Source organism: Stenella coeruleoalba (assembly GCF_951394435.1).
Source record: "Stenella coeruleoalba genome assembly, chromosome: 7".
Lineage (NCBI taxonomy): Eukaryota > Metazoa > Chordata > Mammalia > Artiodactyla > Delphinidae > Stenella > Stenella coeruleoalba.
In genome coordinates, this window is record NC_137153.1 from 87,713,502 (window position 1) to 87,740,729 (window position 27,228).

General features: G+C 42.9%; 1 protein-coding gene across 1 annotated transcript; it reads left to right on the top strand.

Moving 5' to 3' along the window:
* Positions 1 to 2,299: 2,299 nt before the first annotated feature.
* POLR1E (RNA polymerase I subunit E) lies at positions 2,300 to 27,191 on the top strand. Its single transcript, XM_079926616.1, has 12 exons — positions 2,300 to 2,539; positions 3,112 to 3,215; positions 4,413 to 4,489; positions 6,192 to 6,277; positions 10,053 to 10,111; positions 10,892 to 11,036; positions 12,978 to 13,085; positions 13,716 to 13,812; positions 15,316 to 15,458; positions 24,486 to 24,567; positions 25,549 to 25,680; positions 26,813 to 27,191. The coding sequence occupies exons 1-12, from the start codon at positions 2,464 to 2,466 to the stop codon at positions 26,970 to 26,972; spliced, it is 1,269 nt and encodes a 422-aa protein (XP_079782742.1). The 5' UTR covers positions 2,300 to 2,463; the 3' UTR covers positions 26,973 to 27,191.
* The last annotated feature ends 37 nt before the right edge of the window (positions 27,192 to 27,228 follow it).

Here is a 27,228-nt window from a genome sequence, read left to right on the forward strand (position 1 = left end):
GTCTCTCTCTGTATCTCTCTCTGTATCTCTCTCTCTCTCTCTCTCTCTCTCTTTCTCTCTCTCATTCTGTTTCTCTGGAGAACCCTAACTAATACAGCATCCATGTAGGGGCTTGGGCTTGGTTCAAGGTGGGAGGCTGAATGGGATAAGAAGAGCCTTCATGTCGGGTGATGGTGATGAGAGGTGTGTTACTTACAGGGGAACTGATCAAATAAGTAAATATATTAAGGCTAATTGGAACCAGGTTTCCCACTGTCAGAGAAAGAAGTTATAAATATGGGGGGGAAGAAAACCAGAATGAACCTTATGGTGATGGACTGGAATTAGAGTTGAACTTATGGTTTCCAATATATACAGATTTAGAAATAAATCACTTTTAGTTGTAAAATTGTGTCTACATATATTCCCTAATTCGGTTAATTCAGGCCTGGGAGGAGTGACATCCCAAAAGCAGACCATACCTAACACGTAGATCTTGGTCTCTAAATACCATTCCCTACCAAAAGAAACCAGAACTTGGAGAAATGGGTGATTTCAGGGCTGAGGCAGGGAAAGTACAGGGTCAACTGAAATATCTTGTGCCAGAAAGCAAAGATGTTCAAAAAAATGATATGAAAATGTTAAAAGCACACAGAAACCAGCTTATGGGGTTCCCACTGGCCCAATATGGGAAATTTTGAACTTAAAACTAAATGATGATAGTAGCAGATTCTATTCTATTGAGTAAAATAGGAATCCACAAGTCCATACTGATTTAAATAAGTAGGAAGCGTGACGAACAGGATACTTTCTAAGTCTATATTTACCTGCCCACAAAATACTTATTAATTACAAAGGGAAAAGAATAAACTTTACAGTGGAGAAGCCTGGTTAATACCACTTTAATAAAGTGATCAAAGTTACTATAGCCAGTAATGGGACAAATCGAAATTGTCTACCACCTGACATGATACAATGAGAACAGCGTCATATCTGTAATATTCCTGCCAAAGATGCATAAACTGAGACTAATCACTTGAAAACATTAGATAAACCCAGATTGAGGGACATTCTACAAAATAACTGGCCTATAAACTTTAAAATTTAAAATTCAAAGTCAGTGAAGAACTGTTCTGGGTTGAAGGAGACTATAGAGCTATGACAGCTAAATGCAACATGTGATTCTGGACAAGATCTTTTGCTATAAAAACATTACTGGGACAGTCGGTGAACTTAAATGGGGCATGATGATTACATGGTAGTAATGCAGCAATGTTGATTTCCTGATTTTGATGGCTGTATTGTAGCTATTGAGGGATGTTCCTGTCTGTAGGAAATATTATACATGATCTTCAGGGGTGATGGGGCATCAGGTTGGTAACTCATTCAAAAAAGTTCAGGGCAAAAAAAGTTCTTTGCACTGTACTTGCAATGTTTTTGTAAGTTTGAGATTGAGTAATTAGAAAAGAGTGATGTGCTCAGGCAAAGGGGAGCTCAGGTGTTAAGGTTATTCGGATTGTGTTGGAGGTATGTGTGGGGGGAGAGGATGAGTCTCGAAAGAAGGCAATTTGGAGAACAGAGATTAGTCAACACGGTTCTTTCCCTTCAACAGCATTTGCCTTTGACTGGGCAAAAGGGGCCCTGGCTTGGGTCCAGGCTCAAAGGCCCTGCTTTGACCCTCCTTTTGTTCTAATAACTCCCCATGCAGTAGGGAGGGTTGAATCCACAGGGATGAAGGGATATGCCCATCAGATTAGGTTTCCCTTCTAGTTCACCCCAGAATCCTTGAGCCTGCTGGGCCTCTCCCTCTGGTCCATCCTCGGTGGGTTGATTGAGCCACAGAATGCACGTCTAGACCCGAGAACTGATCATGGCGCTGTTTACAGGATTGTGGACCAAGTTTTGGGGCTTAAGGACTGATGTCCAGGTGTGTGGAAGGAGGTCCTGGAGAATTGCTGTTCTCCGCGAGTCGCCACATTTAGCTGGAGCTCAAGGATTGCCTATCAGAGAATTCTAAATTTGAACTCGGACTTTCAGATCTTAGTAAGACATATTTACACCGTAGTAGAGACAGACCATAACCCTACCTAGACAGGGCTGAGGAAGAAACCCCACACAACATTTAGGCAAGACTTGCGTGCGCTGCTCACCCTAGAGGTACACAGCCTGAAATGCGCAGGCCGAGTGCTGGGCCAATCAGGTGCTGCGCCTTGGAGAGGCCGGCGGAGGAGGGAGCGGGACAGGGTGAGGATGGAGACCACGCCTCTCCGCGCGGAGGGGCGGGGCGAAGAGTGGGCGGGGATGGCGCTTCTCAGAGCTCAGGGAAAGAGCGGGGCGGTGCCTGCTGGCACGTCGCTGAACGTGCAGGGCGGTGCCCGGCGAGGCCCTGCCTCTTCCGGCCCGGAGCGTTTCCTCCGCGTGTGCTTAAACGGGCTACTGGTCACGGTTGTTTTAGCTCCTGGGCTTGGCGTCTGGAGAGGCGAGATGGCGGCGGAGGTGTTGCCGAGTGCGAGGTGGCTGTACTGTGGAGAGCCCGACGAGAGCCAGAGAGCTCTACTGGGTAAAGACTGCGAAGCTGGAGCAGAGTTCCCCATAACTTCCTCCCCTTCCGTCTCGGTACCGCTACAGCCCTCCACTTCCCACATCCGTCGGGTGCCCGTTCCCAGCTGAGCTAAGATCCCTTATAGTCTCCCCCACTACTTGGGGTTCGGCCAGGGCTCCTCTGTCATTGCACCATCTTTCTGGTACCACCTCCCACCTGGATGAGGAAATCCCAGTTACCCCCTCTCCAGGACTGTATGTACCCAGGAGCCCGTCATCTCCTCACCCACCAGGTCTCACACCTGCTCTATTTCCTTCTCTCTGCTGGCCAGGGATTCCCTCTGTCTTTCTAGATTTGGCCTAGGTCTCCTCAGTCAGCCCCATTCCCCTAGTTATTCCCTCCTGTCAGAGCCCTTCCCCAGCCCCTCTTCCCACCTGGACCAGGAAGGACCTCCTTCTGTCCCCCTTTGGGTCAGGACCTGGGGCTCCTTGCCATACCCATTCCTCCAGTCACTCCCTCCCGTTGACAATCCATTTCCTCCCCACCATACTCTTGTGCTCTCATCTCATTCTTGGGCTGCAATCTTACAGTCCAGTTCTCCAATGGGAAGCTACAGAATCCAGGCAACATGCGCTTTACCTTGTACAAGAGCAATGATTCCACAAACCCCAGGAAGAGAAGTCAGCGGATCCTGGTAAGTGCTGCCGTGGCCAGTCGCCCCCACTCTTCAGGCCTCAGGAGGCCTCCTGGGTGTGGGTGGAGGTAGGAGGGAGTGAGTGGAGAAAAGGGGGGATAGCAAGTGAGCCTTTGAAGAACTTTGAGCCCCAGGTGGGGACAGGTTCCACTGAGTTTCACACTTGTGGTGAAGCGCTGGCCTTTTATTCATTTGTTCATTCAACAAGCATTTATTGAGCCCCACTGTGGCCCTGGGCTGAAAGCTGCTAGGGAAAGAGCTAAGTGAGAGCTGGCCCCACTCTGAGGGAGCTTGTACTCCAGAGCAGCGTTTCCCAGTCTCAGCACTATTGACATTTTGACCCAGATAATTCTTTGATGTGGAGGCTCTCCTGTGCAGCACTGGGTATTTAGCAGCTTTCCGGGCCTCTACCCATTAGCTACCAGGAGCACCTCCCAGTTGTGGCAAACAGAATGTCAGACATGCCTGGATATCCCCAGAGTAATTCCCTGGGTTGAGAACCACTGCTCTAGAGAGGTGAGAACTGGATGTGAGGGACACTCATACAGAAATAGATAAAGCTCAGAGTCCCTGGGAGAGAGAGTACAGAGCAGGGCAGAGTGGGTTCAGTCAGTGAAGTCTCTGCTTGCAAGAATGTCTTCCTGGGGGAGGGTGCATGGGAGCTGAACCCTGAAGGATGGAGGAGGATTTAACAGCTGAAGTTAGTACTCCAGGTGAAGAGGATAGCCAGGACAAACAAGGGGAAGCAGGAAAGCCTGGCTGTGATTGAGGAGTGAATTAACCATTTCCATGATCCTGAGAGCATATAAGGAGCAGTCATGATAGAGGAGAGCAAAGAGGTTCAAGAAGGGCTTGGACTTTGGGGTTGCCTGCAGAATCATTTTGTTGCATGCCTCTAAGTGCTGAGAGCCCTGGGCCCATCTTCCAAGTTCTGTGGTACAGCTCCCCCAAGAACTTCTCAGACCAGCTAGAAGCAAGCACTACCTGGGACTTTTCAAAAGTCCTCTTGCCTTTCCCCCAGGGATACCCCAGGTTCACTTAGAGATAGGGAGCTGGATCATCTCAAAGAGGCTCTCTCATTCTGATCCACCTGTGGTTTGGATTCTAAAGCTTCTACAAACGTGGAAAAGGGAGTCAAGATATTTACTATCTTTCAACATTGGTTGTAATGGAGCTTCCCCCCGCTCTACATTTTAGGCAGCTGAAACAGACAGACTTTACTATGTGGGAAACAATTTTGGGACTGGAGCCCTGAAATGCAACACTCTCTGCAGGTAGGGACAGGGGAAAGGGATTGTGGGAAGTGGGGGGGGGGTGGCCCTGGCACTGCTCTTCGCTGTCTTTATTTTAGGGGCAGTGGGGGAAATCTAGAGAGATTTACCAAGTTCCTGTGTTCCCAGACCCCGGGGCCCTCACACCAGCATGTAGACATTCCTGAAATTGAAAAGTGACTTACATTTGTTTAATTTCCTGAAAACCTCGTTTATTTGTAGTCTTAAAAAAATTTTTTTTGTAAATTAATTTATTTTTGGCTGCGTTGGGTCTTTGTTGCTGCACACGAGCTTTCTCTAGTTGCGGTGAGCGGGGACTGCTCTTCATTGTGGTGTGAGGACTTCTCATTGCGGTGGCTTCTCTTGTTGCAGAGCACGGGCTCTAGGCATGCAGGCTTCAGTAGTTATGGCACACAGGCTCAGTAGTTGTGGCTCGCAGGCTCTAGAGCGCAGGCTCAGTAGTTGTGGCATAGGGGCTTAGTTGCTCCGCATCATGTGGGATCTTCCTGGACCAGGGATCGAACCCGTGTCCCACATTGGCAGGCAGATTCTTAACCACTGCGCCACTAGGGAAGTCCCCCCAATTTTTTTTAATTGAGATATAATTGACATATAACATTATATTAGTTTCACGTGTATAACATAATGATTCAATGTATGTATATATTGTAAGATGGCCACTACAGTGTCTAGTTAACATCCACACATAGTTACAAAATTTTTTTCTTGTGATGAGAACTTTTAAGACTTACTCTTTTAACTTTCAAATATACGCTACAGCATTATTTTCTATAGTCACCATGCTGTACATTACATCTCTAGGACTTATTTTATAACTGGAAGTTTGTACCTTTTGACCACCTTCATTATTTCTGACCACATCATTAACTTGCAATATTCTTTGCTTATAACTATCTTGTTCCCGAAAGGCAGCTGTCTCTACTAATTTGGAATGTGTGATCAATAGGCCAGAGTTTACCAGAAGTCTGCCTTGGGACTAACTACAAGAAAAGGATTTGGTAGTGTCTGAGACTCCAGAATTTCTGCCTAGCTCTGGAAAGATTACTGACTTGGGGCAACTCTGCCCTTTACTGACCCCCAGTCTACTCCTCGGTACAGTGAAGATTGTCTAGCCTGAACAGTCTTAAGTGTCAGGGGTTGGCATAATGCAGTGTCCTTGTGAAGGTAGCCATTAGTGAATCACAAACAAGCCCCTTTTAGGGTCCCCCCCTGAACCACCCTGATAGAAGTCAGATTAGAGTGTATATGCTTGAAACTTAACTTTTTTCATCCCTTTACAAAGATTTTCTAGTTTAAACTGGTCTCATAATTACCAAGGTTTTACTTGTCTTTGCCTCCATAGGATTTATATGTGCAGTAAATTCTAGTGTTTAATTCTAAATTCTTATATTCCAGGAGGGTTTCCCACTACAGCAGTGAGCCCAAATGTGATCAGCTACAAGAATCACCTGGTGGCTTCCCCCACTGCCCCCAGAGCCTCTTCATGAACCCTTTCCTCCTTTCCCTCCCCATGCAGAGAATTGCTGCGGTAGGGGATTATTGTTACTCATGAGCAAGTGATGTCTTCCTCAGGTGTATTGCGGCAGAAAGAAGGTTGAGAACTTCTAAGTGGAAAAAAGGAGGTTGTATAAACAATATCTTTTGAATAATCCATTGTCACTGGTATTATTCCTTTTTTATTCAGGCACTTTGTGGGAATTTTGAACAAGACCTCTGGCCAAATGGAAGTATATGATGCTGAATTGTTCAATATGCAGCCACTGTTTTCCGGTAGGTCTTAGTCATGAAGGCTCAAAGAAATGCTGAATATTTTAGGTTTCCTGGATGAGTCGGTTTGACTTTTTGATTTGTAAAATACATTTTGTAGCTAGTTTTTCAAGGTTTTTTTTCCCATTTGAAAAAGTTTTAAAAGTGCTTTTACTCAGCAAATATTTATTGATGACCTACTATGCTCCAGGCACAAGTTAGGGGCTGTGAATATAGCAAAACAGACACAGATCCTGTCCCTACAGTGTTTACAGACTTAAGATCAGGAAACTAATCTTAGTTAAAGCAAGTTGAGCACTGATCTGAGCAGAGTATTGGAGGGCATACATGATACTCTTTTTCCATCGAGGGCCTTTCTTAATTTTTAATTGTTCTAGTTGGGGTAGAGGTTTAAAAAATTTTTTTTTAATTTAATTTATTTATTTTTGGCTGTGTTCGGTCTTCGTTGCTGCGTGCAGGCTTTCTCTAGTTGTGGCGAGTGGGGGCTACTCTTTGTTGAGGTGTGCAGGCTTCTCATTGCGGTGGCTTCTGGTTGCGGAGCACGGGCTTCAGTAGTTGTGGCATGTGGGTTCAGTAGTTGTGGCACACGGGCTTGTGGTACATGTGGCACATGTTGCTTTGCAGCATGTGGAATCTTCCTGGACCAGGGCTCGAACCCGTGTCCCCTACTTTGGCAGGCGGATTCTTAACCACTGCGCCACCAGGGAAGCCCTGGAGTAGGGTTTTAGAATCTCTGGTAGATGATAGAAGTTGCTTATAGGTTGGACAGTAACTTCCAGGTCGATGCAAAGTCTCTACACTTTCTAATTTGGGAAGAGATCCATTGTCTCTCTAATCCACTGGGAGAAGTTACAGTACTTCTCCACTCTGGCATTTTAGAATGTTCAGGGCTAGAGTGGGGTCTTCCAAAATGATAGATAAGAGGGTCAAACTCAAGGGGCTCCTGTTCCTAAATCTTAAATACTGAGAACCATGGTAGGGGAGGGAGTTAGATTAGGATCATTGTGAATCTGCTCGATACCTTCAGAGGCATTAGTTCTAATAACTTCACTCTCTCAAAGCAGTGGTCTCAGCCCTTTTGAGAATCTCATAAGGACCTGGACCTACCTCCTAGAAACATACGTAATTTACAAAAAATATGAGATTTTGCATATAATTTTAAAGGGCTCTTGTATCCCAAAGCCTAGCTGTGAATTTCCTAGGGGTCCATAGTCTCTAGGTTAAGAATTCCCTGCTTTGCAAACAAATATAACTGCATATAAGTTATCCTCCAAATGCTCTTCTGTCTTCTGAGGAGGCAAAGAAAATTGTTCATTAATTTGTTGATTAAACACGTTTTTGTTTTTACAAGTAAAAAATTTGTAAATATTGGTTAATTCTAACCAGCATATATCAGAAATACGCACAGCATTTATTGGGTTCTTACTATGCTCTGGGCACTGTTCTAAGCACTTACAATGCACTACGTCATTTACTTCACATAACAACCCTGTGGGGTAGGTATTGTATTCCTTTTGTTTAATCAATGATGAACCTGGCCCAGAGGCTAAATGGCAGGATCCTACTGCTGGCATATATGAGAGACCTGGGATTTAAATGTGGCACCTTCACTCCAGAGCTTGTGCTTCTGTCCACTAGATTATATTGCCCCTTACATGAATACTCTGTGGGAGATTACAGAGCTTCATGTAAATAATACATACCTCATGTTTATGCCTTGCTTTTAGGTCTTGAAAAAAATTTTTTTTTAACTTTTTAAAAAAATTGAAGTATAGTTGATTTACAGTATTTTGTTTCAGGTGTATGGCATATGATATATATATATATTTTTTTTCGGCAGATTATATTCCATTATAGCTTATTACAAGCTATTGGGTACAATTCCCTGTACTATACAGTACATCCTTGTTGCTTATCTATTTTATGTATAGTAGTTTGTATCTGTTACTTCCATACTCCTTATTTGTACCTCCCCCACACCCTTAGTAACCATAAGTTTGTTTTCTATGTCTGTGAGTCTGTTTTTTTTTTTTTTAATTTATTTAAATTTATTTTTGGCTGCATTGGGTCTTTGTTGCTGCACGTGAACTTTCTCTAGTTGCGGTGAGCGGGGGCTACTCTTGTTGCGGAGCATGGGCTCTAGGCGTGCAGGCTTCAGTAGTTGTGGCACACGGGCTCAGTAGTTGTGGCTCACAGGCTCTAGAGCACAGGCTCAGTAGTTGTGGCACATGGGCTTAGTTGCTCCGTGGCATGTGGGATCTTCCCGGATCAGGGCTCAAACCTGTGTCCCCTGCACTGGCAGGCAGATTCTTAACCACTGAGCCACCAGGGAAGCCCTGTGAGTCTGTTTCTGTTTTGTATATACATTCATTGGTATTTAAAAAAAAAGTTTTCTAATTAAATTATTTTTATACAGTTTTTAAAGGTTATTTTCCATTTACAGTTATTATAAAATATTGGCTGTATTCCCTGTGTTATACAGTATATCCTTGTAGCTTATTTTATCCATAATAATTTGTACCTCTTACTCTGCTACCTTTATATTGCCCCTCCTCCTTTCTCTTTCTCCTCACTGGTAACCACTAGTTTGCTCTTTCTGTGAATCTGCTCTTTTTTGTAATATTCACTAGTTTGTTTTATTTTCTAGATTCCACATATAAATGATAGCATACAGTATTTGTCTGTCTGACTTCACTATGCGTAGTGCCCTCCAGGTCCATCCATTTTGTTTCAAATGGCAAAATTTCATTCTTTTTTTTATGGCTGGGTAGTATTCCATTGTGTATATATGTATAATGGCTAGAATAAACCAATATTTACAACTTTTTTACCTATAAAAACAAAAATGTGTTTTAAGAAATTAATGAACAATTTTACATACATACACAATGGAATGTCCTCAGGGTGTGGTGGCCGCTATTACCTTGATATGGGGTGTGGTTGGTGTTGGGGGTCTAAAGCCCAAGGAGGGTGTGAGGTGGTCCTTCCTTTCTGCCCCATGGCTGTCACCTCCCTGTCAGGGGCAGGGGCTGCTCCCCAGCTGCTAGACCCAGTCTTCTTCCAGGGGCTGGTTGGCCCAGATCCTGCACCAAGCTGTGGTATGGAGTGAGCCCATGCAGACCTTCTCTTCCTTTCAGATCCCTCTCAGGGCGGGGCGGGGGGTGGTCCCAACCCTACTACCTGGTTACGTGGAAATCTTTCTTTTTTTTTTTTTAATTTAACTTATTTTTTTATACGGCAGGTTCTTATTAGTCATCCATTTTATACACATCAGTGCGCTTTGGTTGTATAGGAATTCTTCTGCCGGTTTCCAGTTAGTTTTCCGTCAGAATTGTTCCACATGTAGATGTATTTTTGATGTATTTGTCGGGGGAGGTGAGCTCCAGGTCCCCCTCTTGATCCCTCCTCCTTAGGTCTTTTACAAGGAGGGCAGAACTGTATACTGGGAGGAGCAGAGGACTTTTTTTCTAATCCCATCTCTGCATTGCCTGGGGCAAGTCATTTCACCTGGAGGCCTCATGTTTCCTTATTTGTGAAATGAAGGGCTTGGATCCGATGACTCCTTCACTTGACTCTAATTTATTCTCCAAATCCTCTAACTGTATACTGAAGCTTCATATTAATTGTTCACAGTATACACATGTTAAGCTCTGGAAAGTCCTGTACTAAAGAAATCTGTTTTTCTTAGATTAACTGTTAAACAAATATTAAACACTATTATGGTCTGTAGGCCTTACAGTTTGCTTGTTTTTCTTTGTTTTTGTTTTGTGTTTTGTAGATGAATCAGTTCAGAGTGAATCGACACTAGAGAGTCACACCAAATCTTTTAGAGAAAAGGTAAGTATGACAGAACTAAGATGTGAGACCTAAAGTGAGTTCCTTCCAGGCCTTGGGTTTCTCCATCAGTAAAATGAGCTGGTTGAACACAGGGGTCTCCCTAGCTGCTCTCAGCTCATTCAGTCTGTGGTTCTCTGGACAATTCCTACCTGCACAGGCCTCCTTGGCGTCACAGACTGCAGACCTCCTCTCTGGGGCAGCTATACACAGCTCTGTGCCAGTGTCTGGAACTGGTTCTCTGGGCTGTAGCATAACACTTATTTTCAGGATTTAATCCAAGTTTCAGAAAATATTGGAAGCCTGGAAACTTCACATCAAGACAAAGTAAACTTTAGGATTTTCAATGTAGACGCTTCCTACAAAGCTCATCTCACCCCAGGATGGCAAACTGATTGAATCTCCAGTGCTGCCTGGAAGGGAGTGAAGCTGTCTTCAGGCTCAGAGGGAGAGTGAGCGATCTATTAGTAATGTCTGTTTTCCGTGTAGGATTAGAAAACCGGTAAGCTGTGTGCCCCAGATTTACCAACCCTAATTGTAGTTTTTTTACAGGTGAAAACACTGTTGATTTATAAATAGCTCATTACAGTTTATAAAGAGAGTACTTCAAATCTCTTAATATCTTTTGGTTCTTAAAACAAGCCTATGAGGTAGTTAGGTATGAGTCAGCCCAATTTACGGAAGTGGTATTAATGGCTCAGAGAGGCTGTTTACCCGTAGTGACACAGCTAGGAGTAGCAGTGCTCAGCCCGTTCCCAGTGACCAAATTTGTCTTTTGCACAGATGGATTCTTGCATTGAAGCCTTTGGTACCACCAAACAGAAGCGGGCTCTGAACTCCAGGAGAATGAACAAAGTTGGCAGTGAATCTTTGAATAGTGCAGTGGCTAAAGCTGCAGAGAGTATAATTGATACAAAGGGTGTGACTGGTAAGCAGCTGGAACTTGGGGTAAGAGGCTGCTGGTAGAAACAGCTTTCCCTTCTCTTGAGATCTTTCACCCGCCCCACAGATAGAAATGATGGAAGTTAGGGCTGGATTCCTTCCTGCTTCTCCCTGAGGGCCGTCTTAGGAACAGACTCTGGAAATCATAAGAAACATCTGACATGGCCTGCTCTCAGTGAGCTCACAGTCGAGTAGAGGAGACAGACATGGGAACGGTTATGTGCCCTCTGTGTCCTTGGTGCCAGGGCTACAGCCTGCAGGGCACAGAGGAGGGAGACGGCCTCAAGTCTCTGAGTTACAGGGAGGTTTTCGTCAAAAAGGCTGATGTGATGATGATGAACGAGCCTCTAGAGACACTTTGAGGTCACTGGATCTTTTTCTTTTCCTAAATTCTTCAGCAGCTTGAGTATTAAATTGTATTTTTTTTTTTTTTTTTTTTTTGTGGTATGCGGACCTCTCACCGCTGTGGCCTCTCCCGTTGCGGAGCACAGGCTCCGGACGCGCAGGCTCAGCGGCCGTGGCTCACGGGCCCAGCTGCTCCGCGGCATGTGGGATCTTCCCGGACCGGGGCACGAACCCGTGTCCCCTGCATCGGCAGGCGGACTCTCAACCACTGTGCCACCAGGGAAGCCCAAATTGTATTATTTAAAATGTGTAATGTGTTTATTGTTCAAATGCATTATAAGAACATAAGAGAAAGTTATATATATATATGAGAGCAGTTTTTCTATTAAAATGGAATTTTAGTAAGTTTTAGAAAATCTTTTCATACCCGATGATTATGTATTTTCCTGTGTTATCTTTCAGTACTTCCACAGTTTAACTTTTTACATTTAAAATTTAATGATTATTTTTTTTTTTTGGTCTATGGTACAAACCTAATTTTATATTTTCCAAATGATTAGCCAGTTGTCCCCAACTCCATCCTTTCCTTTTGTAAAAAATGATTTTAAAAATCATCTGTATCATTTTACCACATTCTTAATTGTGTTCTCGCTCATCATTCTGACTGGCTATTCTTGTAGCAGCATCAGGTCCTTTTGATTGTAGTAGCCTCACCTTCCAGTTTGTTGTCTGATAGGGCAAATTTATCCTCCATCCTTATTTTTCACAAATGTACTGGTTATTGTAGCATGCTTATTTATTTGTTTGTTTATTTATTTATTTATTTATGGCTGCATTGGGTCTTTGTTGCTTCATGCGGGCTTTCTCTAGTTGTGGTGATCAGGGGCTAATCTTCGTTGCGGTGAGTGGCTTCTCGTTGCGGAGCATGGGCTCTAGGGTGCGCAGGCTCAGTAGTTGTGGCGCACGGGCTTAGTTGCTCCACGGCATGTGGGAACTTCCTAGACCACGACTCGAACCCGTGTCCCCTGCAGTGGCAGGCGAATTCTTAACCACTGCACCACCAGGGAAGTCCTGTAGCATGTTTTTTTTCCCCAGGTGATCTTAAGAATTATTTTGTCAAGTTCTCTCAAAATCCAATTGGGATTAATATGGGGAGAATCAGCATCTTTATAATATTATGTTTTCCCATCCAGAAACATAGAAACATGTCTCCATTTAGTCAAAGATATACTTTAATGTCTAAGTAAATTTTTCAATTTTTTTTGTTCAGTTTACTCTCAGCTACTAAAGGACATTTAAAAAAAAATAATTCACCCATTTTCCCATCATTCTTCAAGACCAACTGTTACAATTTTCCTGTTTTCCTCTCTGTTCTTGTCTGTGTGCATACTTAATTTTTACATGGTTATTCCTTTGTGATAGTTAGCTTTATAATTTGATTTTTCTTTTTCACTGACAATATGTGAAGTTCAGATGAGGGGGTTCTGGGCGACGATGATCTTGAGTGCACGGGTTGCAGAGTGTTGGGGAACTTGAAGCCGAGCAGGGTGACACTGACACTGACTCTTCCTTCATTGAAAAGCCCTGGTCAGTGACGCCATCCACGATGACTTGCAGGATGACTCCCTCTACCTCCCTCCCTGCCACGCTGATGCAGCCAAGCCTGAAGACGTGTATAAATTTGAAGACCGTATCCTTCTTGTGGGAGAAATGCCACCTCATTTCCCAGGTTGGGATATGCGCACAGGAGTGGCATGGCCAGGCTCTCTGAGGGTGTCAGTGGTCCTGTGATACTCATAGAAGCTCGCCCCAGACTCTTGCAGTTGCCCCAGCGCTATTGCTGGGAAGTCAGCGAGGCTCCCTCACTAGCTGAGGCACCTGCTGCAGCAGAGGCCTCTCAGGCCTTGTAATTCAAACCCATCCCTCAGCAAAATGCAGAATGCCCACGGTTCGGCCCTGTGGGGGTCACCTTCCGTGAAGAGTCAAAATACGACTTTTAAGTTGGCCAGTGCCCAAAGTCTAGGGCAGACTGATTGTATAAAGAAGGGTTGGAATGTAGAGTTTCCGTACTTGTGGTTCTAGTCAGATGGAAAGTGCCTGCAGTGGCTTTGTGATAAGAGAAGGCAGAAAGCCCAGGCAGGCAATGAGCTCTGGGCTGGGAGTCTGGAGAACTGAGTCCTGAAGCTCTGCCCGGACATACTGTGTGATCTTCCCCTCTCTAAGCCTCAGATTTTCCCATCTGTAAAATGTGGCCGATATAAGATGATCTAGCTAGTTGGATGTTTCCATTTTGGTCACGTTGTTCTTGACCTATAACTAGTTCTTTCCCCTGCGGAGTATGACGCTCTTCAGAGCCCTTCTGAAGCTTTCAGGAATGTCACCTCAGAAGAAATACTGAAGATGATTGAAGAGAACAGGTACCCGAATTGGGCAGATGGAGTGTCTCGGGAGTGATGTTGGGATACAACAGTAGTCAGACATGAAGCAGACCTTGGGTGTTAGTGAGAATATACGTCTGTTCAGCATTTGAACATGAGCGAGCTAGTGTTTTCTCAAATGGTTGAGCTCCCAGGCCTGTTGTCCCAAGGCTTTGGGTGGCTTTCAAGGGAGAGAATTGGCCTCTGAGTACGTGGAACCTGTGACTGGGCAGAGGGTGGTGAGGCCTTGTAGTCTAGGGCTGGGAACTGGAGCTGACCTGTATCGGTCCCACCCCCACCCCCAGCCAATGTTATGTTGTTGCCGATTGTCACTGGTGGGGCCCAAGTGCTGGCCTGGGAGTAGGTGCCAGCTGAAGTGATGGTTTATCTGTGGTGATGTGCTGAGTGAAAGTTAAATTATGTATTTTAAATATAGTATATTTTAAATCAGAGATGATTTCCTCTCCTCCCTCCCCCCCTCCCCCACTTTTTGGCTTTTAAAACACTTTTTTTTTTAATGATGATGAGGTTTTTTTTGCTTTTGAGTTTTTTCTTTTAATAATTTTATCTTGAGAAAATAAAAAGTTGTCAACCCTAGGTTAATTCCCCCAATTTTCGTTTGGAAATTTTACTGCTCAGTGAAATCCAGTCTTGGAAAATACATGTTTTTCCCTCTCTCCAAAGAAGTGCTCTTTACTGGTTCTTCGTTGCGTTAATGTGATTGTGGCTCAGGGGCAGGTGCAGGAATGAGTTCTGGGCTGGGAGTCTGGAGAACCGAGTCCCCATCTGCCTCATGGACTGTGTGATCTTCCCCTGTCTGAGCCTCAGTTTTCCTATAAGTAAAATGAGGCTGATACAAGATGATCTTGAAGAGCCTTTTATCGCTGCGAGTTCATGATCCTGACAGTGGTAGAACAACAGTATGTAAAAATAATAGCCAACATTGATGGAGCTCCTACATGTGCCAAGCACTGCTTTCCTTGTCTCATTTAATCCACAAAAACCCGTAGGACAAGGGTACTATCATTGGCCTTAATTTACAGGTGAAGAAACCAAGGCAGAGATGTTCAGAAGCTTGTCCAAGCCACTGCATGGCAGAATGGGGATTCAAACCCAGATAGTTGAGAGGCTGTGCTCCAGACCGCCACATCAGGATTGGGCCCACTATGGCCCGAGTGCCGAGTCTGGCCCACTGCCTGTGAATAAAGTTTTATTGTAACGTAGCTTCAGTCATTTATTTATATGTTATCAATGGCTGCCTTTGCATTACAGTGGCAGTGACCATGTTGCCCACAAAATGTATAATATTTGTTATCTAGACCTTTACTGTCCCTGCACTAAATCATGCTCCTCCTATTATAAGGGGCTGGTTGGATGGCTGTTCCTCAGCTGTTGACTGTGTACCAGGTGTGAGGGGGGCCTGCTGTTTTCATTGTGAAGGAGTGAATGGCTCCTGACAGAGCCGGTCTTAACACATTTCTCCTTTTCCCTCCCTTGTTTTAGTCACTGCTCCTTTGTCATAGAAGCGTTGAAGTCTTTGAAGTCTTTGCCATCAAGTGAGGAGAGCCGAGACCGCCAGGCCCGGTGCATATGGTTTCTGGACACTCTCATCAGATTTCGAGCACAGAAAGTGATTAAGCGGAAACGTAAGTCCATGCTAGACATTTTTTTAAAATTGAAGTATAGTTGATTTATGTTGTTAGTTTCAGGTGTACAGCAAAGTGATTCAGTTACATATATATTTATACATATATATGTTCTTTTTCAGATTCTGTTCCATTATAAGTTATTACAAGATACTGAATAAAGTTCCTTGTGCAAGGAACAACAACAAGGACACTAGGTCCTTGTTGTTTATTTTATATATAGTAGTGTGTATCTGTTAGTCCCAAACTCCTAATTTATCCCTCCCTCCCCCCCCTTCCCCTTTGGTAACCATAAGTTTGTTTTCTATGTCTGTGAGTCTGTTTCTGTTTGGTAAATAAGTTCATTTGTATCATGTTTTTAGATTCCACATATAAGTGATAGCATATGGTATTTGTCTTCCTCTGTCTGACTTCACTTAGTATGGGAATCTCTAGGTCCATCCATGTTGCTACAAATGGCATTATTTCATTCTATTTTATGGCTGAGTAATATTCCATTGTATATATGTATACCACATCTTCTTTATCCATTCATCTGTTGATGGACACTTATGTTGCTTCCATGTCCTGGCTGTTGTAAATAGTGCTGTGAACTTTGAGGTGCACATATCATGATAGACATTTTATTCTAATTATTTTCAGTCTGTTATTTGTCTATAATTCTTAGACTAGCTCTAGTGAGAGAGGAAATGGACATGTCTTTCCATGTCTTTATTTATAACTGTGTAACAGTGGGATTCTGATTGGTACTGCTGACATGCTGAGAGAACTTCCCAAGCCCTTTCCTTGGAAAATAGGGTCGGGTTGGATTATACGATTGCTCAGAGCTAACGTTCACTACTTCTGTGTTAGGCAAAGTTGAATATCCAGTCAAATCAAATGAACGTTTTAAGGGACAGCTAGACAAAGAGTTATATGGGGAGAAAAATTGGCCTTGCTTGTGAAGGCTTGTGGCACGTTGTTGTGTCAGCCATTTCTGACTGGGAAAGAAGTCAGTTTCTGCTGGTAACCCATGCCACTGATCGCCAGGGCATGGGTGCCTGCCACACACGCACATCCACCCAGAGTCAGAAACCCAGAGGGAGACACCTGTGGTTTTAGGCATAAGGTGCATGCAGTCATGTTCCTGTGATTGGGCACCCAAGGGTCTGTACAGACACACCTCGTTCTATTGTGCTTCACTTTATCGTCCTTCGTAGATATTGTGTTTTTTACAAATTGAAGGTTTGTGGCAACCCTGTGTTCAGCAGGTCTGTTGGCACCATTTTTCCAAGAGCATCTGCTCACTTTTGTGTCTCTTTGTCAGGTTTTGATAATTCTCACAATACTTTAAACTTTTTCATTGTTATATTTATTATGATGGTCTGTGGTCAGTGATCTTTGATGTCACTACTGTGACTCGCTGAAGGTTCAGATGATGGTTAGCATTTTTTAGCAGTAAAGTATTTTTTAATTAAGATATGGACTTTTTTTTATCAGATGGTTTTTATTCTTCAACTTGTTAATATGGTGTATCATATTGACTGATTTGCGTATATTGAAGAATTCTTGCATCCCTGGGATAAATCCTACTTGATCATGGTGTATGATCCTTTTAATGTGTTGTTGGATTCTGTTTGCTAGTATTTTATTGAGGATTTTTGCATCTATCTTCATCAGTGATGTTGGTCTGTAATTTTCTTTTTTTGTAGTATCTTTGTCTGGTTTTGCTATCAGGGTGATGGTGGCCTCATAAAATGAGTTTGGGAGTGTTCCTTCCTCTGCAATTTTTTGGAAGAGTTTGAGAAGGATGGGTGTTAGCTCTTCTCTAAATGTTTGATAGAATTCACCTGTGAAGCCATCTGGTCCTGGACTTTTGTTTGCTGGAAGATTTTAAATCACAGTTTCAATTTCATTACTTGTGATTTGTCTGTTCATATTTTCTGTTTCTTCCTGGTTCAGTCTTGGAACGTTATACTTTTCTAAGAATTTGTCCACTTCTTCCAGGTTGTCCATTTTACTGGCATAGAGTTGCTTGTAGTAGTCTCTTAGGATGCTTTGTATTTCTGCAGTGTCTATTGTAACTTCTCCTTTTTCATTTCTAATTTTATTGATTTGAGTCCTCTCCCTCTGTTTCTTGATGAGTTTGACTAATGGTTTTATCAATTTTGTTTATCTTCTCAAAGAACCAGCTTTTAGTTTTATTGATCTTTGCTATTGTTTTCTTTGTTTCTATTTCATTTATTTCTGCTCTGATCTTTATGATTTCTTTCCTTCTGCTAACTTTGGGTTTTGTTTTTTCTTCTTTCTCTAGTTCCTTTAGATGTAAGGTTAGATTGTTTGAGATTTTTCTTGTTTCTTGAGGTAGGCTTGTAATAGCTATAAACTTGCCTATTAGAACTGCTTTTGCTGCATCCCATAGGTTTTGGATTGTCATGTTTTCATTGTCATTTGTCTCTAGGTATTTTTTGATTTCCTCTTTGATTTCTTCATGATCTGTTGGTTATTTAGTAACGTATTGTTTAGCCTCCATGTGTTTGTGTTTTTTACATTTTTTCCCCTGTAAATTGATTTCTAATCTCATAGCATTGTGGTCAGAAAAGATGCTTGATATGATTTCAATTTTCTTAAATTTACTGAGGCTTGATTTGTGACCCAAGATGTGATCTATCCTGGAGAATGTTCCGTGCGCACTTAAGAAGAAAGTGTAATCTGCTGTTTCTTGGATGGAATGTCCTATAAATATCAATTAAATCTGGTCTACTGTCTCGTTTAAAGCTTGTGTTTCCTTAGTAATTTTCTCTTTGGGTGATCTGTCCACTCGTGTAAGTGAGGTGTTAAAGTCCCCCACTATTATTGTATTACTGTTGATTTCCTCTTTTATAGCTGTTAGCAGTTGCCTTATGTATTGAGGTAATCTTATGTTGCGTGCCTATTTATTTATTTTTTAACATCTTTATTGGGATATAATTGCTTTACAATGGTGTGTTAGTTTCTACTTTATAACAAAGTGAATCAGTTATACATATACATATGTTCCCATATCTCTTCCCTCTTGCGTCTCCCTCCTTCCCACCCTCCCTATCCCGCCCCTCCAGGCGGTCACAGAGCACCGAGCTGATATCCCTGTGCTATGCGGCTGCTTCCCACTAGCTATCTACCTTACCTTTGTTAGTGTCTATATGTCCATGCCTCTCTCTCACTTTGTCACAGGTCACCCTTCCATCTCCCCATATCCTCAAGTCTGTTCTCCAGTAGGTCTGTGTCTTTATTCCTGTCTTACCCCTGGGTTCTTCATGACATTTTTTTTTCTTAAATTCCATATATATGTGTTAGCATATGGTATTTGTCTTTCTCTTTCTGACTTACTTCACTCTGTATGACAGACTCTAGGTCCATCCACCTTATTACAAATAGCTCAATTTCGTTTCTTTTTATGGCTGAGTAATATTCCATTGTATATATGTGCCACATCTTCTTTATCCATTCATCCGATGATGGGCACTTAGGTTGTCTCCATCTCCGGGCTGTCGTAAATAGAGCTGCAGTGAACATTTTGGTACATGACTCTTTTTGAATTATGGTTTTCTCAGGGTATATGCCCAGTAGTGGGATTGCTGGGTCATATGGTAGTTCTATTTGTAGTTTTTTAAGGAACCTCCATAACTGTTCTTCGTAGTGGCTGTACCAATTCACATTCCCACCAGCAGTGCAGGAGTGTTCCCTTTTCTCCACACCCTCTCCAGCATTTATTGTTTCTAGATTTTTTGATGATGGCCATTCTGACTGGTGTGAGATGATATCTCATTGTAGTTTTGATTTGCATTTCTCTAATGATTAATGATGTTGAGCATTCTTTCATGTGTTTGTCGGCAGTCTGTATATCTTCTTTGGAGAAATGTCTATTTAGGTCTTCGGTGCATTTTTGGATTGGGTTGTTTGTTTTTTGTTATTGAGCTGCATGAGCTGCTTGTAAATTTTGGAAATTAATCCTTTGTCAGTTGCTTCATTTGCAAATATTTTCTCCCATTCTGAGGGTTGTCTTTTGGTCTTGTTTATGGTTTCCTTTGCTGTGCAAAAGCTTTGAAGTTTCATTAGGTACCATTTGTTTATTTTTATTTCCATTTCTCTAGGAGGTGGGTCAAAAAGGATCTTGCTGTGATTTATGTCATAGAGTGTTCTGCCTATGTTTTCCTCTAAGAGTTTGATAGTGTCTGGCCTTACATTTAGGTCTTTAATCCATTTTGAGCTTATTTTTATATATGGTGTTAGGGAGTGATCTAATCTCATACTTTTACATGTACCTGTTCAGTTTTCCCAGCACCACTTATTGAAGAGGCTGTCCTTTCTCCACTGTACATTCCTGCCTCCTTTACCAAAGATAAGGTGACCATATCTGCATGGGTTTATCTCTGGGCTTTCTATCCTGTTCCATTGATCTATATTTCTGTTTTTGTGCCAGTACCATACTGTCTTGATTACTGTAGCCTTGTAGTATAGTCTGAAGTCGGGGAGCCTGATTCTTCCAGCTCCGTTTTTCGTTCTCAAGATTGCTTTGGCTATTCGGGGTCTTTTGTGTTTCCATACAAATTGTGAAATTTTTTGTTCTAGTTCTGTGAAAAATGCCAGTGGTAGTTTGATAGGGATTGCATTGAATCTGTAGATTGCTTTGGGTAGTAGAGTCATTTTTACAATGTTGATTCTTCCAATCCAAGAACATGGTATATCTCTCCATCTATTTGTATCATCTTTAATTTCTTTCATCAGTGTCTTATAATTTTCTGCATACATGTCTTTTGTCTCCTTAGGTAGGTTTATTCCTAGCTATTTCATTCTTTTTGTTGCAATGGTAAATGGGAGTGTTTTCTTGATTTCACTTTCAGATTTTTCATCATTAGTGTATAGGAATGCAAGAGATTTCTGTGCATTAATTTTGTATCCTGCAACTTTACCAAATTCGTTGATTAGCTCTAGTAGTTTTCTGGTAGCATCTTTAGGATTCTCTATGTATAGTATCATGTCATCTGCAAACAGTGACAGCTTTACTTCTTCTTTTCCGATTTGGATTCCTTTTATTTCCTTTTCTTCTCTGATTGCTGTGGCTAAAACTTCCAAAACTATATTGAATAAGAGTGGTGAGAGTGGGCAACCTTGTCTTGTTCCTGATCTTAGTGGAAATGCTTTCAGTTTTTCACCATTGAGGAAGATGTTTGCTGTGGGCTTGTCATATATGGCCTTTATTATGTTGAGGAAAGTTCCCTCTAGGCCTACTTTCTGGAGGGTTTTTATCATAAATGGGTGTTGAATTTTGTCAAAAGCTTTCTTTGCATCTATTGAGATGATCATATGGTTTTTCTCCTTCAATTTGTTAATATGGTTTATCACATTGATTGATTTGCATATATTGAAGAATCCTTGCATTCCTGGAATAAACCCCACTTGATCATGGTGTATGATCCTTTAAATGTGCTGTTGGATTCTGTTTGCTAGTATTTTGTTGAGGATTTTTGCATCTATGTTCATCAGTGATATTGGCCTGTAGTTTTCTTTCTTTGTGACATCCTTGTCTGGTTTTGGTATCAAGGTGATGGTGGCCTCGTAGAATGAATTTGGGAGTGTTCCTCCCTCTGCTATATTTTGGAAGAGTTTGAGAAGGATAGGTATTAGGTCTTCTCTAAATGTTTGATAGAATTCACCTATGAAGCCATCTGGTCCTGGGCTTTTGTTTGTTGGAAGACTTTTCTTTTTTGTTTTTTTTTGGGGGTAGGCAGGTCTCTCACTGTTGTGGCTTCTCCTGTTGCGGAGCACAGGCTCCGGACGTGCAGGCTCTGCGGCCATGGCTCATGGGCCCAGCCGCTCCGCAGCATGTGGGATCTTCCCGGAACGGGGCACGAACCCGTGTCCCCTGCATCGGCAGGCGGACTCTCAACCACTGCGCCACCAGGGAAGCCCTGTTGGAAGATTTTTAATCACAGTTTGAATTTCAGTGCTTGTGATTGGTGTGTTCATATTTTGTATTTCTTCCTGATTCAGTCTTGGCAGGTTGTGCATTTCTAAGAATTTGTCCATTTCTTCCACGTTGTCCATTTTATTGGCATAGAGTTGCTTGTAGTAATCTCCTGTGATCTTTTGTATTTCTGCAGTGTCAGTTGTTACTTCTCCTTTTTCATTTCTAATTGTATTGAGTCTTCTCCCCTTTTTTTCTTGATGAGTCTGGCTAATGGTTTATCTATTTTGTTTATCTTCTCAAAGAACCAGCTTTTAGTTTTATTGATCTTTGCTATTGTTTCCTTCGTTTCTTTTTCATTTATTTCTTTTTTTTTTCTTTTTCTTTTTTTTTTTTTCCATTTATTTCTGAACTGATTTTTATGATTTCTTTCCTTCTGCTAACTTTGGGGATTTTTTGTTCTTCTTTCTCTAATTGCTTTAGGTGCAAGGTTAGGTTGTTTATTCGAGATGTTTCCTGTTTCTTAAGGTGGGCTTGTATTGCTATAAACTTCCCTCTTAGAATAGCTTTTGCTGCATCCCATAGCTTTTGGGTCATCGTGTCTCCATTGTCATTTGTTTCTAGGTATTTTTTGATTTCCTCTTTGATTTCTTCAGTGATTACTTCGTTATTAAGTAGTGTATTGTTTAGCCTCCATGTGTTTGTATTTTTTACAGATCTTTTCCTGTAATTGATATCTAGTCTCATGGTGTTGTGGTCGGAAAAGATACTTGATACAATTTCAATTTTCTTAAATTTACCAAGGCTTGATTTGTGACCCAAGATATGATCTATCCTGGAGAATGTTCCATGAGCACTTGAGAAAAATGTGTATTTTGTTGTTTTTGGAGGGAGTGTCCTATAAATATCAATTAAGTCCATCTTTTTTAATGTATCATTTAAAGCTTGTGTTTCCTTATTTATTTTCATTTTGGATGATCTGTCCATTGGTGAAAGTGGGGTGTTAAAGTCCCCTACTCTGAATGTGTTACTGTTGATTTCCCCTTTTATGGCTGTTAGTATTTGCCTTATGTAATGAGGTGCTCCTATGTTGGGTGCATAAATATTTACAATTGTTATATCTTCTTCTTGGATCGATCCCTTGATCATTATGTAGTGTCCTTCTTTGTCTCTTCTAATAGTCTTTATTTTAAAGTCTATTTTGTCTGATATGAGAATTGCTACTCCAGCTTTCTTTTGGTTTCCATTTGCATGGAATATCTTTTTCCATCCCCTTACTTTCAGTCTGTATGTGTCTCTAGGTCTGAAGTGGGTCTCTTGTAGACAGCATATATATGGGTCTTTTTTTTTGTATCCATTCAGCCAATCTGTGTCTTTTGGTGGGAGCATTTAGTCCATTTACATTTAAGGCAGTTATCGATATGTATGTTCCTATTCCCATTTTCTTAATTGTTTTGGGTTCGTTATTGTATGTCTTTTCCTTCTCTTGTGTTTCTTGCCTAGAAAAGTTCCTTTAGCATTTGTTGTAAAGCTGGTTTGGTGGTGCTGAACTCTCTCAGCTTTTGCTTGTCTGTAAAGGTTTTAATTTCTCCATCAAATCTGAGTGAGATCCTTGCTGGGTAGAGTAATCTTGGTTGTAGGTTCTTCCCTTTCATCACTTTAGATATGTCATGCCAGTCCCTTCTGGCTTGTAGAGTTTCTGCTGAGAAATCAGCTGTTAACCTTATAGGAGTTCCCTTGTATGTTATTTGTCATTTTTCCCTTGTTACTTTCAATAATTTTTCTTTGTCTTTAATTTTTGCCAGTTTGATTACTATGTGTCTCGGCATGTTTCTCCTTGGGTTTATCCTGTATGGGACTCTCTGTGCTTCCTGGACTAGGGTGGCTATTTCCTTTCCCATGCTAGGGAAGTTTTCGACTATAATCTCTTCACATATTTTCTCGTGTCCTTCCTCTCTTTCTTCTCCTTCTGGAACCCCTATAATGTGAATGTTGTTGCGTTTAATGTTGTCCCAGAGGTCTCTTAGGCTGTCTTCATTTCTTTTCATTCTTTTTTCTTTATTCTGTTCTGCAGCAGTGAATTGCACCATTCTGTCTTCCAGGTCACTTATTCGTTCTTCTGCCTCAGTTATTCTGCTATTGATTCCTTCTAGTGTAGTTTTCATTTCAGTTATTGTATTGTTCATCTGTTAGTTTGTTCTTTAATTCTTCTAGGTCTTTGTTAAACATTTCTTGCATCTTCTCGATCTTTGCCTCCATTCATTTTCCGAGGTCCTGGATCATCTTCACTATCATTATTCTGAATTCTTTTTCTAGAAGGTTGCCTATCTCCACTTCGTTTAGTTGTTTTTCTGGGGTTTTATCTTCTTCCTTCATCTGGTACATAGCCCTCTGCCTTTTCATCTTGTCTGTCTTTCTGTGAAAGTCGTTTCTGTTCCACAGGCTGCAGGATTGTAGTTCTTCTTGCTTCTGCTGTCTGCCCTCTGGTGGATTAGGCTATCTAAGAGGCTTGTGCAAGTTTCCTCTGGACATTGTTTTTTAATTTTCATTTTTAATTAATTATTGGACACTTTTTTTAAGACATGGTACTATTGCATACTTAATAGACTACAGTATACTATAAACATAACATATGCACTGGGAAACCAAAAAGTTCACGTGACTCACTTTATTGTGGTGGTCTGGAACCAAACCTGCAATGTCTCTGAGCTATGCCTGTACTCATGGTTTTCACTATTTGCTTAATTCTTATTTTCACGTTCCAACCTCCCTTCCTTTCCCTCTCCCTGGGCTTTCTCCACAATCTGTTTTGCTTTCTAACATCTTTTGAACTATTTTTAGGCCTCACTGGAGTCTGCTTTTCTTCCCTGTCACTGCCCTGTCATGAACATCTCTTGTGCACGTATGGTCTGCAGGCTGAAGCATACCTGAGCACGTGTTCATTTGAAAGTGGCTGTTCTGTTTCACAAGCCCCTTTTTCTCTTCCCACATGCCTCTGTTTATTCCAGTGGCCGAACTGTTGTCCGCTTTTCCCAGCTCATAGGTGAGGTGTGTTCTGAGAGTTTTGAAAGAAAACGATCAGACTCTATTTTGTCTTGTAGGTGCCCTGGGACCTGGAGTTCCCCACATCATTAACACCAAACTGCTGAAGCACTTTACCTGCTTGATCTACAACAATGGCAGGTCAGGGGGCTTGATTTCTCGGCTTCTGCCTGTAAAGGAGAAAGCAGGACAGGGAGGGTGGTGAGAGTGGGGAGAGGGCTTGGATTGCAGTCTGTATTCACGGAGACACTATGCTGAAGAGAGCACTGCCATTTGGAGGGCTCCTGGGGTCAAGTGAGTTTAGGCAACACTGTAGTACAGACTCTGTCCCTTTGGGAGAAGCTCATGTTAAAGGCTCTGGGAAGTCCTGTAACAAAGACTTCATGTCACACGCTTCTTCCAAGGACCCCTGCCTAATGTCCTAATGTTGTATGGAGAGGCAGTGTTGCAGGAAAGGGCAGGCCAGTGGGATGACTTTGAGGAAAGCACCTCAAGCAGCACACCTGGGCTTCCTTCCTGCCGCTTGCTTGCAGTGTGTGTCCTGCTCTGAGTGTGCTTGGAAGAATCATCGGCAGCTGAGTTTGGGATGACTGTTCCCAGCAGCCCTGCTGAACAGGCCGGGAAGATGGGGAGGGTCCTCGCCAGTGCGAGGCTCTGACTGTGCCTGGGGAAGGTGCGGCCTTCTCTGTCCCCTTGGAGGGACACTGGCATTGGCTCACCGCTCCACTGTGCGTGAAGGCTTGGGCACCACAACAGGACAAGGGATGTTGCTCTAATTCCTTTCTTCTCCCTGGGATGAGAAGACTTTTTATTTTTTTGCGGTACGCAGGCCTCTCAGTGTTGTGGCCTCTCCCGTTGCGGAGCACAGACTCCGGACGTGCAGGCTCAGCGGCCATGGCTCGTGGGCCTAGCCGCTCCGCGGCACGTGGGATCCTCCTGGACCGGGGCACGAACCCGTGTCCCCCACATCGGCAGGCGGACTCTGAACCACTGTGCCACCAGGGAAGCCCGAGAAGACATTTTGAATGCATAAGGGAACAGGCTTGGATGTTTTTCCTTTGCTTTTGGAGAAATCATCTCAGAGTTTAATTTTGCCTCTCTTTTATTGCCACTGATTTGCAGTTTGCGGAACTTAATTTCAGACTCTATGAAGGCAAAGATCACCGCCTATGTGATCATACTGGCTTTGCACATAAACGACTTCCAGATTGACCTGACGGTGTTACAGAGGGACTTGAAGCTCAGTGAGAAAAGGTGAGCACAAAAGAAGAAAAAGCTCCCTTAGGGCGCCTTGATGTAGTTGTGGTACTGCTGGAAAGCATGAGGCACTGTCGAGGGACCTGGGGACAGTTTTCAGATGAATGAATAATTGATTGAATGGATGGGCAACCAGATATTACCGTGTGCCTTGTACCAAATCTGTCATAATATCTCAGTGATGTCGCTAAGAAACAGTGGAGGAATCTTTGGTTCAGAGAAGTCAGTGATTTTCCCAGGGTCACACAGCCAAGAAGGGGAATAGTTGGGCTTCAAACCTGAGCCTTCCATCCCTGTGTAACTGAGCAACCTCCAGTCTCCAAACTGCTGTCTCTGGGAAGAGGGACTCTGTATGGTTCCGATGGGGTAACCTACAGGTGGAAGTTATATAAGAGAACCCCAATTTTAGCTTAGCTAAAGCACTTTGCTCAGTCAGATGGAAGGAACTGCCAGGGGTTGTCCAAGGCAAGGCAGAGCTGCAGTTTGGCAGGGATGTCACACTTGGGCTTCTCTGACCTGACTGGGAGGGTTGGCAGAGGTGGCAACCTTTAAGGCCCTTTCTAGCCCTGCTAGAAGGGATGCAGACTGAGTAGGGAGCAGAGCCTCCCAGGATGCTGAACCGTGGGGTATATTGGCCATTGTCAGTGATTTAGGAGCGTCTGACCTGAGGACCCTGATGGTATTTCAGGAGAGCCTAGGAAAACACCCTTATCTGGACTCTTCTAGCAGTCCAGAGAGGGATTATTCTGAGGGCTCCACAGATGGCATTCTCATGAGTAGTGAGTTTGAACATACAAGAGAAACAGATACTTGAAGTCTGTAAAATTCTAGCAAGTGCTTAATCCTTGCTACAAGAAGTAAACACAGTTATCAGTAGGATCTAGATAACCTGGTTTTCCGTCATTTATATAGATATTTTCTAATGGCAGCACATTAAAATGGGAACCTGATGGCTCTCGAGGGGATCCTGTCTGCCTCTCTGCTGGGAGCTTTGCCCCTTGTGGCTCTCTTGGGAATTGTCTTCATGGCCTGGAGCACGAATGTGCTGCCCCCCTCCTGCCAAGCCTCCCTGAGCATTTGCATTGAGGAGACTCTCCATTTGTTGTATGTGTTTGTGTTTGTTCCTTAGGATGATGGAGATAGCGAAAGCCATGAGGCTGAAGATCTCTAAAAGAAGGGTTTCTCTGGCAGTGGGCAGGGAGGAGGATCACAAACTGGGCACCCTGTCCATCCCACTGCCCCCAGCCCAGGCCTTGGACCGTCAGTCAAAGCGGAGGAAAATCACCTAGAGGTGTGCTTTCCAGACAGAGCATTTTGGCCACATCATAGCCACTCCTTCTATCCATTTGCATTTTTATTTGTAAAGAAAGAGGGATAAAGCAGCCATGCTTTGGCACAGGTATGAAGCCAGAAGTCAGCCTATCAGTTGTGCTGGTCTTAAGCAGAAACATAAAGTGTTGGCCCTACTGGACTCCACCTCCCTCCTTTGGTGTCTCTGTGGTTGTAAATGGCAGATGGTTCGTGTGTGGGATGTGGGAGGGTGGG